The sequence below is a fragment of the Seriola aureovittata genome, chromosome 12 (assembly GCF_021018895.1).
Source record: "Seriola aureovittata isolate HTS-2021-v1 ecotype China chromosome 12, ASM2101889v1, whole genome shotgun sequence".
In the NCBI taxonomy this organism is placed as follows: Eukaryota; Metazoa; Chordata; class Actinopteri; order Carangiformes; family Carangidae; genus Seriola; species Seriola aureovittata.
The window spans coordinates 24,487,529-24,502,903 of NC_079375.1; the positions used below are offsets into that span (position 1 = coordinate 24,487,529).

Here is a 15,375-nt window from a genome sequence, read left to right on the forward strand (position 1 = left end):
CAGCTTTAAACGTCTGGACTTTGAGGCACTAGCTACATTGATTTCTGCAGCTGTTTTCAAAGGGAAGCTCTTGGGTGAAAAGAATTTACGTTGTTTCTGTCTATGCGTAGCTTAGCTGTTTCAACTTCCAGTCTTCCGACATTTCACCAGAAGTTTCGTCTTCAGTGCAGATCGGAGGCTACAGTGAGTCGCTATCGAAAAGTGACGAGACGGGCTGGGGCTAGCTGGTTAGCATGCTAACTTCAACAGAAAAAAAGACGTGATAGAGACGAGAGTTAACATTGGCGTTGCTTTCCATAGCTGGAGACAGCTACTTGCTGAGTAAAGGAATGAACACACAACGTTTCTTCTAGACTGGTAAATTAACAGCTGTTAATGCTAACGCTAGCTATGCAACAATACCAAAACTTAGTTATACGACCTGACATGGCTGACATAACAAACAGAGGGAATACATCTGAAATATTATAAATCGTTGGAAAAAAGTGTAAATTATACTCCAAGTATAATTAACACTTCTGTTTTTGATGTGCTGTGAGAAATAATGTCGTGTCACTGTGATTATCATTATGGACTGAGACTTACTGGAAGAGATGTAGGTGACCCAGAGGGTGAGTGCATGCGGGACAATGGGGTGAAGGAATCTCAGAGTCAGGGTGCAGCCCTCCGTGTCGGGGCAAGGTGATGTCACATTAGTGTCGTAAAGGCTGAGCTCAGGACTCCACGCCTGGAGACTGGGATCACAGGGCTGCTCCACATCAGGTGGGCCTGGCGTTAGGTGACATCACAGACAGATGCATGTTTGATTTAATGCATTGCAATGAGGGCTCCCAATGACCACATTCATTCCATAAACCTCAGGCATGGGACACAAATAATTACTACCATCAATCATAAACACTCATAATACTGATTCAGCCATAACCATGATAATGAACTGTGGTGACCTGCCAGAAGCTTTTACAAAACAGAGAAGAAAACCAGTTCAGTTAACAGCCTCGTTTAACGACTACTGTTGTTATGTTCAGCAAAGCCTTTAAATCCTAATCCGTCCAATGGGTGTACTATTTATCCAGCAGTAAAGAACTGTAGTTGGACTGTCCAACTAAACTAGTCCAACTATTTGCAGTGTAGAATAATGTCTTTGGGCTCTGTCTACTTGTAGAGTGCAGATGCAAATGCAAGAAAAAAAATTGGCAATTTTGGAGACCATAGGCACAAACTAGGTGCAACATGGAAGGAAGCCTGTATATGAGTATCAGCAGGTGGAGTTGGGATGAGATTTAATCAGGTCCAAATGATGGTCACGAGCTCCTCTCATCCCCTTTAAAAGATTTATTTGGCTGAATCCAAACACAGTCTCTGTCTACATTGACGGCTGGACTTTAAGACATGAGTGAAAACCTGTGTTACTGGCAAACAGGACAGCGCTGAAAATAAAAGGGCATGAATCACTTTCAAGCTTCAGGAAAAGAACTTTCCCTGTAAAGAATCTCCTTTGCCCATTAACACATACATACACACACACACATACAGCGGGGTCCAAAAGTCTTGGAAAGTAGTCTCAGACCACTTTCCAAGTGGACCACTGGGCTATTGGCTTGGTCTGAAGCACCGTCTGTCATTTGCACCGTGTGTGTTTGTACATGTTTTTTTCCACATGTGGGAATTTGTGCAAGGTAAACAGAGGCCGGCTGCTGAACTGAGCAGGTGAGAGGTAGAAGCTGTGTGAGGCAGTCCATCAGTAAAGTTTGTTTCAGATGTGGACAAATCTGTGAGTACATTTGTCAAAATATATATATCACATATCACATGACTGGTTTTACTCTGACCTATTGAAGGCTATTAAAAGTTATTTTTGAGACCAGCTTCGTTACCGTAAACAATTACAATCCAACGCACGGCCCTTTGCTGCATGTCATCCCTTCTCTCTCTCACCCCCAGCTTTCCTGCCTCTCTCTCACCACTACTCTAATAAAGGTTTAAAAAATAAAGGGTAAAAAACTGACATATATATCTCTGCACTGGCCAACACTTATCAATATTTGAATGTAAAGGGAGACGCCACTGACTTTTGATCAAACCACACCCACACAGTCCTGATGAAGCCGATCAGCTGGGTTTTTGTCTTAATAAATTGTATCTTGGGGTGTTTTTTTTGCCGCATGTCTACACTTCTATTTAGTAGTGACTGACAAATAAACGAACAAAATTCCTAGTATTACTTTTAACAACTACCAGCAAACTCATTCTCATTCGTAAAACAGCGAGCAGAATGTTCCAGTTGAGAAAGTTACGAGTCGTGGGCCCTTACTTAAAGCATGGCCCACGTTCAAAAACAGCTTTAACACCATTACACCAGGCAAAATTAGTTGTTAATTGTTACAGTGTTAGTGAGTAGCGCAACGGAATCACATTAAGAGAGTGTTTTTATCAGCTGTGTCCAAGGTGAGAGTCAAATAAAATCAGTACGTTGACGAGGTGTTACATATTTCACACCCACTGCGATCGCCGTGTGGGGAGGATCACCAAACTGTAACAAAGACAAAGAAGACCAGGCGAGAGTGGCCTCTAAATAAATGAACCAGATCTATAAACTGTAGCCATTTTATTTAAGCTTCCTATATTTGCACCAACTGTCCATGTGGGGGGGATAAAAATGTATTCATGTAACTTTTATTCATGAAAAATTTCCAGTGGAGTCTTTGCTTTATCCTTAGAAACCACAGAGTATTTAGTTACTTTCTGTTGCATTTTAATGCTTTTATGAAAAAAAAGGTGCTGAATAAGAGTTATAGATAGATAGATAATAGATTCATACTTCTGCTGCAGCCACATCTCATTTCCTGCACAGGTATTATACATTTCCATCTTCATCCATCAATCAGCTTAGAAATATGATACTAGATTTTCATGCAGGTATGGACTTTGCTACCTTTCATCCCCTCCGTCTGCACTCTGCAAACTGCAGAACAATGAACAACACAATTTACCTTTAAAAGCCTTCTTCTTTAAATGTTCTAATTTTTAAATTATAACCCACATTACTGCTTGATACAGCACATAAACCAATTTAATCCCTCTCAACAGGAGCGCAGACTCCTGTTTTCCCTCAGTCTGAAAACTGACTCAAACCAGTCAATGTTGGCACAAGCAATATTTTGAAGAGATGTACACGGACGACTTTGCCAACTATTCTAGCCAACAGTGTTTTGCCATTAAACTTATGTTTTGTGTTGCCAGCTATGATATCCACATTTAATTTGTCCAATTTCCCCTCTCCCGTTCCCCGCTGAAGGCGATATTGCCCATCTCCGCTGGCTGACAAAGTGACCCCGTGCATCAGTGTCTTCAGAAGTGGGAAAGAGTGAAAAGGGATCCAGGGAAGCCAGCAGACTGGCTGTCTCCTCAGCTATGTGCATACCACTGTTTAGAGTAAGACTGTAATTGACTCTTTATCATCATTATGATCCCGCAGCGAAAGAGAGGAAGCCGTAATCCCCCCTGTTCCTCCTCGCCGCTGGTTTTCAAAGCATAAATTCCAGCGGAGGATTTCCACATATTTGGGTAGAGTTTCCATTGAAGAAAAAGGAAAGTGTTGCTGTGTTTGTACATTCATTTGTTCTTTCTATGTGTATTTATCTTTCCGTCTTTTCTTCTTTCTTTCTCCTTGCTTTTATGTTTGCTTCCTTTTTCTTTTTCTTTTTTTTTCTTTCTCTCCCCTCACCCAACATGTCATGTCAGAGGAAACTGGGCTTCTCCAGACATTTTGATTGGAAAAACAAGGACCATACGCGTAAAGATGAAGTGTAATGTTTCAAAGTACAGTACTACAGGATACACTTTTTTTTTTGGCATTTTTGTTTATGACCGAGGTTCAGTGTTTGAACAGCACCCAAACATTACCCAGAGTAGACACATTGCCTAATAATCCTTGTTCTCGCTTTGGCTCAACCAGGCAGAGACAGAAAGAGGTCTGTAGCTGAGGGCAATTATCATTTAATGATTTTCTGCTTTTTCCTCTTCCAGGAGCCATTAGCCTTGCACGCACCTGAAATTTACAGGGAAGAGACGTGTGTGTGTGTGTGTGTGTGTGTGTGAGGTTGTGTGAGAGAGTGTGTTTGTGTGTGTGTTTGTATTTGGAGGAGGAGGAGGGGTTGGGGGGGATGTTGATCTGCTCTGTGGAAACAAGAGACAGAAGCAGAACTCAAGGACACAAACTCCAACCTGAAACCGCCACATTCCTGCCTTGTCAATAATTATTGACAAGGCAGGAATGTATCAGGGGAAGAAAACAACAGAGTCAACTGTAGATTTTAGGGAGGAAAGATGAGTAAAAACAACAATTTGCCTCCTCACCACAGATTTTTGTTTATTTATGTGACTAAATTCCACTAGTGAAGATCTAACTAAAAGTGTTGATAATTTAGCTGCGGCTTTACGAGCATCTCCAACAGTGTCTCGCATATTCACTTCAGTTTATATTCACACTGATGTGAAGAAGGCGGGGGGCACACAGTACGTATATGCACAAACACACACACACACACACACACACAGCATTTTTTCGACTGACCAACTGCCTCCTCCGGTGTCCAGTAGCCTGATGTGTCACAGATGCGAGGAGAGGTGGCCTCGTGGGCGTACTGGTGGAAAACGCCATCTTTCTCACAGTCTCCGCAGTTGACGGCAGACACATGGAGTGAGGAGCTACGACAATAGGAAGCAGAAACAGAAGGGCAACATGTTTCTGGCAATGTTGTCACTCACTGCAACTGCAATCATTTGTTAATCGTGAACTGCAGGAGTCTAATTGTTGCTTCAGATACATGTATCCCCGTCTTGCTCATGAGAACAACCATTAAAGCAGCCATAGGAGCAAATAATCATCATCATCTTGGTCGATAGTTAATGAGGAGGCAGGTGCAGACAACAGATAAAACTCGGTTTGTATTCCTTGAACAGATAAATAACTAAGATCAAGGATACCTTTGATAAAGTGGTCCTCTCATGGGTGGCAGCCAGTAGATAGAGACAGAATCTGGGCTCTGGTCAGTTACGATGGGGGCCAGAGGGATGGGGGCGGGTTGACGGTCCATTAGCCACTTCTGGTAGACCAAGTCGAGATAACAGTGCATCCGAGCCACTTGGTTGGGAGTGAAATGGTTTGTGCAGTTGTCATCTGAAACGTGTTAATCATCACAGATCAGGTTCAAGCACTAGTGTTCATCTAAATCAAGCGCTAATCGCATGGTTAGAAATAAGGAGGTGAGACAGTAAAGATCCGTACATCGGGCAACATTCAGGTCTGACAGTTCAAGAGTTATTTTGAATAGAAATGCAGCTACATTCAGATATGAAAATAAGCTATTCCCTAATTGTCCTGGTTGAAAGAATGACAACAGTATGTGGATACATTCATATCTGAAATAATTGAATTCAACACTGTTTTGTGGGAAAAACCATTTCCATTATTATATGATGATCATTCTTTTAATGGTAAGTACATTATAATGCTGAGATGTTAGCTAATTGTTGCTAAAAGGAGCCGATTGTAGAAATAAATGTAGACGTCACAAAACAAATACAAAAAGTATTGCAAGTTATTTTTATATTTCAATGCGTGAATGAATCCATTAATTTAAAGCAGTTTCAACAGCCTTCGTGTAAGAAATGTGCTTTAGAAACAAACCATTTGTCTGAACTAGTGAATAAGTTGCTTTGGATTTGTGTGTCAAGAGTTAAAATACTTATAAATACTTATATACTATTATCACTATTCTAATAATCTGCAGTATTCATTCTACAAGACCATGTAATTGGCTTCTTCTGTGCCCCAGAAATTATTTTTCAACATGTTACGTCTGCCGTTAATGAGTTGAGAATGTTCATCCACTGCACCTGTGTAACTCATGTAGTTGCTATAAGGTGTGTCCTGGTACGTGGTGACTCCACAGGTATCGTTCACAGCTCCAGGGTCGCGGCAGGCTTTAGATTTGGGTGTCGGGGCGGTGTCGGCACATAGGTCTCCTGTCTCCATGGACGGGGTGGTCTCCTGAAAGGACAGACAAATGAACACAGAAGAAGAGTGAAAAGCTCTATCCAGGTAGGCATGTCTACGTTTTACAGACGAACAGACGAAGAAGTACACAGACAACTCCCACTCATCTTTTGTATTTATACTGCATGTATATACTGGCCTGACAAAGACACTTATAAAAGTTACATTTGAGACGTTACGATCGATAAAGGAGAGCAATTAACAGCAGGTTCTACTTTTCTGTTCAGTAAATAAAGCTTCCTGTGAGGAAAAAAGATTTTAAATAGTCGTACCTGACATGGGTCATCGCAGGAGTCCCGCTCACTCACGCCTTTGAAGACATGATACAGGCCAAAGATGTGTCCCATCTCATGGATCATGGTGTTGTGGTGGCCCATTGTGCCAAAGTAGGCTGGGTTCAGCACCATCCCACCTGGCAGCAAGAAGAAACATTGATATGTTATTGTTACAGTGTTGTTTGGTTTGTTTTGTCAGTGTAACGTTAGACAGTAACTATATACCTCGGAGCTGCAAAGTGAGATAAAGTGAGTGTTTGTAACATTAGGCAAAGGTAAACTTGCTCTTCCTTTCAATAACACTTAGTACAGTATCTCCTTCTTTGGTTGTACCACTCTAACAGGGTGTAATGATTTGGAAAACTGTCCTTCAGCAGGTGAACCAGTTAACTGCCCTCACCCTATAAAAAAATAACAATAAATAAAATAAAAAAAATTCATTTTGTACATTTTGTACAATAAAAAAATACAACTTTAATTAGAAAATTAAAGACTGAATAAAAAGCAATTTTGAAATCAGCTCTGGTTTGTGGGCGATGGTGAATGCCAACAAAAAAATGGCCTTTTAGTGGCGATACAGGTTTTCTGCAGCACGCTGATAATCACAGAATCAGGAACAGACATGACAGTTATTGGTTTTCTAATTAGAACCAGTGCGTTCAGTGGCGAAGACATTGAATAATGAAGACATTAAATATCGAGACACTAAACAACAGGGCTTCCAGAGTAGACCTGTCATCCACTAACTTGTTTTTAAACAGGCACAGATGCTGAGGAACGGAAACAAATGTCATGTGGGAGACATTCACTAGTGAACTGAAATCAGCACTTTAATTTGAAAATATAAAATCTACTCGGACAATATAACTGGTAGTCTTAAAGTAAAACTCTGTGTTTACATAAATTAATAGCCCATAAATCCACAGAACAATGACATATTAAATTATATGATGATTAGTTATTTTTCATTCTGAAGAAACACAACTCAAGATGTTGTTTTTTGCCAAAATGGAACAATAGCTCTTCAGGACAAACGCTCTGGCAGCCTTAGGCCAGGGTCCCTCCCTCTGCTGGACGCAACAAAACCAATGATGCCTCTGCCTGAGATGTCCAGTTCCTCCAGTGATGGCGTGCGTAAATACATTAACATTAAACTAACATGGTTTGGCAAAGAGCTGCTTCTCCTCTTTTCCATTAAAGCAGTCAGAAAACGCCAACGTTTCAAGGAGACATCTGCATAGAAAGTAATTTTAAAAACAGACACGGAGGTCAAAAGTAAGAGTGCAGCTGTTTAGCTTTGATTAAGCTGTGTAAGCATTTTCAAGTATTATTTCATGAATTTTTTTTTTTTTTTTTTTCAAACTAAATGTCCTTGGCAGACGGCTGAAATTAATTTGTGCTCGCTAATTTGGCATGTGTATTGTGGACATAAACCTTCACCTGGGTTTTGCTTATTAGGCTACAGCTAACAATTATTTTCATTGAATCAATCAGTTATGTATAAGTATTAAATTCCTTCCCATGAAAACAAAAGATAAGCAGAAAATACAGTGTAAAATGTACTTAAAATATGAATATGAATTACTAATATCAGCACAAATCAAATAATTGTCAGTTGTAAATTTGTTTGTTCGTCTATGGTGGATGAAACAAGATAAAACTTTCACTGTTGAATTTGCTGCTCTGTTGAATGTTATAATGTAATAGGGCCACTTGTGTGATCCAATGCAGTACAATGAAGATGTTTCTGTTGATCATACACAACAAATCACAGTTTGTTTAGTCGTGAGGACATGTGAACTCTTTCAGCAAGATAAAAGATTCTTTAAAAGATAAATGCTTCCTCTGGAGGTACGTCTACCCCACGTGTCTCCTACTTTTGAGTCCACTCACTGCTTTGTACTGGCACAAGGAGAAAAGTGCATAGCCCACATAAATAAAGAACAGCTGTCAAGTGGGCATGGGTGGCAACAGTGGTGCAGAGCCCACACTGCCATTTGTTTGTTTGGCTGTTGTTGGGTTGATTAGTCTTCTCCAGTGAAAGGGGGAAGTAATGATTGGAAGAGGAAAGAGGCAATGTGCCGGGGAGAATCTCTGCCAGCTTCAAATGCTCTCCCCATCTCACTTGGATACCGCCAAAGCAGACAACAAAGGATGGAGGGCAAAGACAGAGGAGAAGGTTTGGATGAAAAGAAAAAAAAGAGACACAGGATGAAAAACAGACAAGGAGGAAATTAGAAAGGGAAGAGTAAAAATTAGAAAATGTTACACAGACAGTGGAGACAGAAGCAACAAAGAGGTGTATGAGTAATATGCTGTAGCTTCATGTAAATCTGCTAACCTTGGTGGGTAAGAGCCTCCTTTGCCCACGGCCAAGTTGCAGCTCCTGCCAGCTCTTCACGCACTGAGTTGCTGGCAAAGAAAACATTGAGTGTGTCAGTGCCGCTCAGGTGTAGCTCCTCCTTTAGCTCTTTCACACTCATGTAGGCCCTGCAGAAATAGAAAGAGGAAAGAAAACTTTCAAACATCCGAACGCTCAAAATTTATCGTTTTCAATTTAGGCTAAGTAGTTGTTTACAGTTGGGAAAGAACATGAATATAAAGCAAAAGATGAATGGCATCAGCATCCATTAAAGCAAACCGAGCTGAAAAAGGTGAATCCAAAAGCAACTAATAGCAGCTATAAACTTTGAATAACGTGCCAAGTACACACATTAAACCTACTCTTTTGAGCTGAATGAGATACTGTCCTTGTTTCCTTAACAAATGAAGATGGTGGGCTAGTTGGAAAGTGTTCTGAAAATAAACCAACACATATACACCTGATATCTTGAGAGAGAATATATATATATATATATATATATATATAAAAAGTTAAATGAGCTACATACATTCGTAACACACAGTGTAAGGTTATGCTACAATGTTTTAATGGTCACATTAAAACAGGTAAGTGAAATAATGAGCCAATTTCCTAAGAAATACATGTTGACTGTCTTACTAGAAGCTGCGTGGTTCAGAGGATATTTAGCCTAGCTTAGCACTGGTCGCAGAGGAAACAACTAGCTTAGTCTTAGGCTAGTTTAATCCAACAAATAAAAGGGTGAGAGAGACAAATATGGTTTTAAACAGCTCTAAAATTGTCTTACTCACATGTATCTTGTTAACTCGGAAGCTAGTAACCAATGCTACCATAAGTCACAGCTGTTGTTTTTTTTCCAGAGTCTGCTAACAAGGTGTGCAAAGCTAGCAAAGTCATAAAGAGACAGGAGTACTGTGTACGGTTTAAGCTGTTTGAGTTGTTTGACTTAAACCACGTTTGTAATTTAAGCGAAATACAGATATAAAGTGCAATGTGTTAATATTACAGCTTTGGAGGTAGACTAGTATTGGGCTGGCTAACTAGCATTAGAAAGGAGAATGCATCTAGAGTCTGTGCTAAGCTAGGCTAAAAACATCTTGGACCAATCTCTATTGTATGCAAAGAGATGAAATCATCTCCTCAAACCCAAGGCATGATGGCAAACAAGTGTGTTTTTCAAAATGGTAGCATATGCCTGTTAGCATGGAGACCGTTTCTGCTCAAGGTGCTATTATAAGTGGATTTAGGGACTCAGTGTGGGGCATCTTTAACAGTTTAACAGTTTGCTTCAATCCATCAACATCAGTTTCTTCCCTATAACGTCAGATCATAACTGTTTGAATTGGTCAGGGTACTTCAAACCACTGCCCCCTGTAGTTCACCACCCCCATTCCCCACCTCGTTCTCTCTCTGACTGTGATAAATTACCCTGGACGTACTTTGATGTGTGAAGCCGATTTTGTTTTTGCCTCGTCTGTGGTGATGTCACGTGTTATTGCTCTCCTTTGCTTTCATAGCTGGAAAGCTTTCGTACCTATCACCATTAGGGCCTACTGGTTCTGAGACCTTGCACTGGGGTCTCATCGACTGCCTGGTGCTCACACGCCAGACAGTTCAGGCTTTTAGCTGAGCCTCCCATGGTTTCTGGAACATCACAGCTGCTTAATGAAAAAAAAACTGGCTGTCAGTGCATGTACCTCCATGCATCTGCCCTATGGTAATAAATATCAACACTGCCAAGTCTTACAATGGTGCATTAGTGTACTGTTAGGTCAAATCCGTTAATATTTATAAAAATACATGTTAAATGTTTGAATCATACATAATTTTGTTTGTGAAATCCGTCTTTCTTTCATCTTGCACAGGCAAAATATTGGATTTAAGTGTTTCTCAGTGATTATAACGTAATGGATTATTGTTTCATGTTGTATTTCTCAAGCAGGGAATTAAGGTTTTATGTGATTGATCAATTTCAGCTGTGGGACTAACTTTGTTAAAATTACTAAGCCATACTTTAATATTTACCTCAGATACTTCAAGTGTATTTGGATGATTTGTTTTATGTCTGCTTCTTAAAAAAAGACGTTAAAGTTTATGCTTTTGATCAAGCTCAGCTGTAGGGCTAAATTTATTAATATTACTTAACCATGCTTCAATCTTAAAAGGACTGAAAGTGCTTGTTTGTTTCCATCAGAAATATAATTCATATAATTGCTCATTAAAAAACTCTTCAGGTTTGGCTCAGTGCAGCTTATATTGTTCCAATAGCTTGAGGGAAAGACAGGTGAGCTTGTGACTATAAGATCTCGGCTTTCAGCTGGGGAAAATATAGATGGATGAAATAAGAAAGAAGTAATCCCCATCCGCTCATACACTTCTGTCAATGTACCATTAAGTGAGGCACTTTACCTCTAAATTGGTCCAAAGGTGTTGCTCATCAGCCAAGAGCTCTGCATGTGTGTAATCCTCCCCCTAATGCAATCCCTCCCTGAGTGCATGTGCAGTACTGTAAATAAGAATGTGTTTTCTCAGGCACTGACTAAATAAGGTTTAAGATTTAAGATGCTTCAGGGAAACCCTCTGCGTTACCGAAGCTGAGTTCAGCCGAGGCTGCGTGCAGTATCCATCACCCCGGGCTGTGCAATTACAAATGACAGAATGTTGACCACTAAAGAGTCGACTCTTTAACTTCAGAGAACGCCTCAGTGGAAGTCGAAAGCCAACCTGGCAAAAAATAAATGGCTCTACATGATCGAAGTGAAAACCCTGGGTATGAGTTGACGAAATTACCATTTGTGGGCAAGTCAAACACGGCGTGAATCAACAGCAGAGTCAGGACTAGCGCTGTCACCATGTAAAAGTGTAGATGTGTGTCCATTCTAAATATTATTGTTGACAAGTCAGTTACTTTGAACCTTTAAGAAGCAGAAGACAGACTAAAAATGTCACACCAAAAGCAGACAAATATTTTGACATATTATATGTGCCTTGCCTTTGTTCAATGTTATTTGCTGACATAAAGTGAATACAAAGCATGTATAATCCAAACAGTTGCTCCTCGGGTCGTGATGAATACAGTGCTAGCAGAAGATACAACCTCTCACAGATAATATGTTAAAAGTCACTTTTACTGCATGAGTGCAAAGCGCCTCATCGCAGCAGCACACAAGCACACACTGAGAACCAGCAGCCCCCAGCAGTCACGTTTGCACTGTTTGCATTTGTTTGCATTTGTTTGCATTCGTTTCAAATTTGGAGAGGCATGCGTCAGCCAGGTCATCGCATAGGCTGCAGTGGTCCATTCTCTATACCTCTCCCTTGAACAGCAATTGTCCAGTCATAATCTGGTAACTGTAAGTAAGTAATACAGGCCTGTCAAACTCCGACTTGCTCCGTTGAAGAAGAATGCATGAGGCCTGTAGTAAGAGCAATACTCACTATCTACAGTTTGGAGGGAGGTCTTTTTTTTTTCAACCTTTTGAAAACCAAAATCATAAGAGCAAAAATGTAATAATAAGACTCGTTGTGCAGGTAATTGACTAACAGAGGGTGAGGAAGTCTGTGTTCCTGTTTTTTGAAGTGAGCGAAATTCTAGTATTATTTTATTTATGTGTTAGCACTAATTAGCCAGTATCAGTGTCTGCGCTCGCCATACTTGGCTTGCTGGCTTAGCTCCATAACTAGCTAATTATCCAGCAAATGAATTAGCCTTGGGGCGGCTTTCGAGCAAGACTGCTGTTTATTTATTTCCATGAGGATGCTAACGTTTTTTCCTGAAGCATGTAGTGCCTCAGTCTTTTACTCCAATATTCTCAAGCGCATCTTTTAGACCCTTTTAGATTTTCATTTTAAAACAAGGCAGTTGGTAACATTAAAGTCAGTTGGAGACGTTATTTTCAACCAACTTACACTGGCTTGAGTAGTTAGCTAGCTACAGCTGATAAAATCTGCTATTAACAGATATCGTTTCAGTTAGCAAAATCAATGGTCGAATGGTCGAATCAAGAAAAAGCTTTTGAGCAGAGTATCTGCAACCCTTGCTGTTGTAAATTGTGTATGTGGCGTGCGAGAACAGAAAGCTGAGATGAAGGCTGGCAACATCAACGAATCAGCTGTGAGGAAGGACTGAATCAACAATCCTGGTCTGATGTACTGTAGACCTGCATTCACCATTTAGGGGAACATTGCAGTACCTGTTTTTTATTAGTAAATAAAACACAATACAACTTGAGCTGGATAAAACTTAATCTAAAACAACAACATCATGCATGAGATACACATGCACGTAAAGCTTCAAACAAGTCCAGAACAGGATTGTTCTTTCAGGGGAGTTGCCTGGAGCTATTTCCACAGAAGTGCATCGTCCAGGATTTGCTAACCAAAAAATGTTAGCAAATCCTGGACATGTGTCTCAGCATAAGTGGACATGATGTCCCACACTACCCCATCACTCCCTATCCACCCTAGCCTCTCTCCCTCTGTCCGTCTTTCCCCTCTGCACTTCCTTTTCTTTATTGTGCTGCCAGAATCTGCAGTGTACCTGCCCATCGCTCTAGAACTGGCTCTTCACAACAGATTTTTTGTCGTGACAGCAGCTGGCTTCAAAAAACCTCTGGCCCTGTACTGGCCAGCAGCAGCTGCACACGTATAGGGTCCCAAAATCAGAATACCTGGCCAAGAGCTTAGAGAGAATAGGGAGGGGGGATATCAAAAACCCAGATCCCAAACATAAAAATGGTTCAGTGCTCCACAAATGCCAGCAAAATGTCATCCTCAAATTAATTCTCTCCCTGCCTGAGAGAGTTGCAAGTCGGGGATCCAGGGACACGCACACATGAACACAGGCATGTCGAAGCACTCACACACATAAGCATTTTCAACAAGCTGGGGTCAGGACCTTTCCAGAGGACCTACACTACTGTTCGTCCGTCGGGCCCAGTTTTTACGACACTCTGGTCCCCTGTGTGTTGGCTGTTAATGTTGTTTTCAAATGAAGGGGCAGTAGCTTATAGACAGGAACTCTGGCAAGATTCACTGCAAGGGTTACATCACTGCGTAAAAGCACACACATACTGTGACTTTTAAGTTTAACTTTCAAAACCCGAACATCAGACGCCTTTATTTATGAAAGTCTCCTGCAAAAAAAAAAACAAAAAGAAACTTCTGCACAGGACCAGATCGAATCCAGAGCCATGATTTATAAAACCACCAACAAATCAGGACATTACATCAATGTCGCCAACTCTTTGACATATATCAAACTAAATCGTATTCCAGTTCTTACCCAAAGGTAAGTGTTGGCGGATATATTTTCATTTGTTCTTTGAACTATTCTTTTGCAATAACCATCGAATTAAATCACGCAGCATTTGATATATTTAAGAATAACAGCGTTTGTTGTTGAGTTTGTGCAAAACAACAGGACGGATTGCTGCTGTCCAACTTTTGTCATTAGTGTCCATCTCTTCACTGTAGAGTCTATAGCGTAGGATGAGACAGGAAACATCTGACTCTAACAACTACCGAACCAAACCTTTTTCCTGTTTGTCTTCCCTCATGACAGGACAACATAAATTAACCTTTACTCATGACACAGGTGAAGAAGCCCCTCCACGAGCCAAAACGATGAGACCACCCACATGCAAGCCAGCATTTAATGTTTTTTTACCTTTACCTAATTTCAACCATGTTCTTTTCCAGCAGAAGCTTGTTGCACATTCACACAGCTGCACAAATTCAAACCTGGGAGCTCCACAACAACAGCCTCCTTCTGTTAGCCACTGGGAGCTGTCCCGTTAAACTCGTCCTCTTCTCACTGAACATGTTGCAGGTTAAGTGCCTTCCTCAAGGGCACATCGTGTTTTTGGGTAAAAGGAAAGTGAAGACGCAACAACAACTCCAGGTTGCTCCTTTGCTTTCCGGGAACCAGATTTGGTAGCCTGGCGGTCGAAACCATGATTAAATAACCTTTAGGCGACTGCTGCCTAAGCTAAAAGTACAAAGGAAGCTAGGAATTAGAGGTGACTGGCGCCCGTCTTACACCCTCCCTTTCCCATTTTCTCTCAAGAGAGCGACCATGTGTTTGGGCGCTACCATACTACATAGTGGAAATAAAAGCTTGCTCTGGAAATGGTATGTCATTTTGAAGAATAGCTATGCTACCCAAATGCTCCTGGAAAACGTAGTTACCATATTTCCTCAAATAGTGGCCGTTACCTTTAGTTACCTCAACTGCAGAAGGTAACAGGCCTTTATTTAAGGGATGGGCTTTTATTAGAGGCAGGTCTATATTGCTACTCCCCTACACTGCAAACATGATAGCAATATTTAGTAAAATGAAGTTTAAGTGTGTAAGTGTATATGTATGACACATTTATGGTGTTGATGTCTACGAGTTTGTACAATTTGGTACAAATCCAGATAATAAAATGCTGATTCCACATTACACACAGACTTGTACTTATTCTTAAGTAACAGTGCATATAGCACAGCAGTGTTCAGGAATGCTTCCATCAGTATTTCATTCAACTGCTGTAGAGCTGTATGAATTGTATAATGCTAATGTCATCGTTTCACAGATCAGGTAATAAAACCATAGCTGTCTCATGTACGGATTAAAGACAATAAATAATAATTATTATTATTATTATTATTATTATTATTATTATTATTATAAC

At 40.5% G+C, this 15,375-nt stretch overlaps 1 protein-coding gene across 2 annotated transcripts in view; it reads right to left on the reverse strand.

Annotated features, from left to right (window-relative positions):
* Nucleotides 1-15,375, reverse strand: part of pappa2 (pappalysin 2) — an 86,659-nt gene that overhangs the window by 61,825 nt on the left and 9,459 nt on the right. For both annotated transcript variants that reach the window (XM_056392241.1, XM_056392242.1), the window contains exons 5-10: nt 8,678-8,826; nt 6,334-6,473; nt 5,902-6,055; nt 4,990-5,182; nt 4,577-4,710; nt 586-768 (exon numbers count right to left, since the gene is read on the reverse strand). In XM_056392241.1, the coding sequence (XP_056248216.1) occupies nt 586-768; nt 4,577-4,710; nt 4,990-5,182; nt 5,902-6,055; nt 6,334-6,473; nt 8,678-8,826 (953 nt within the window). The remainder of the gene's footprint in view (nt 1-585; nt 769-4,576; nt 4,711-4,989; nt 5,183-5,901; nt 6,056-6,333; nt 6,474-8,677; nt 8,827-15,375) is intronic.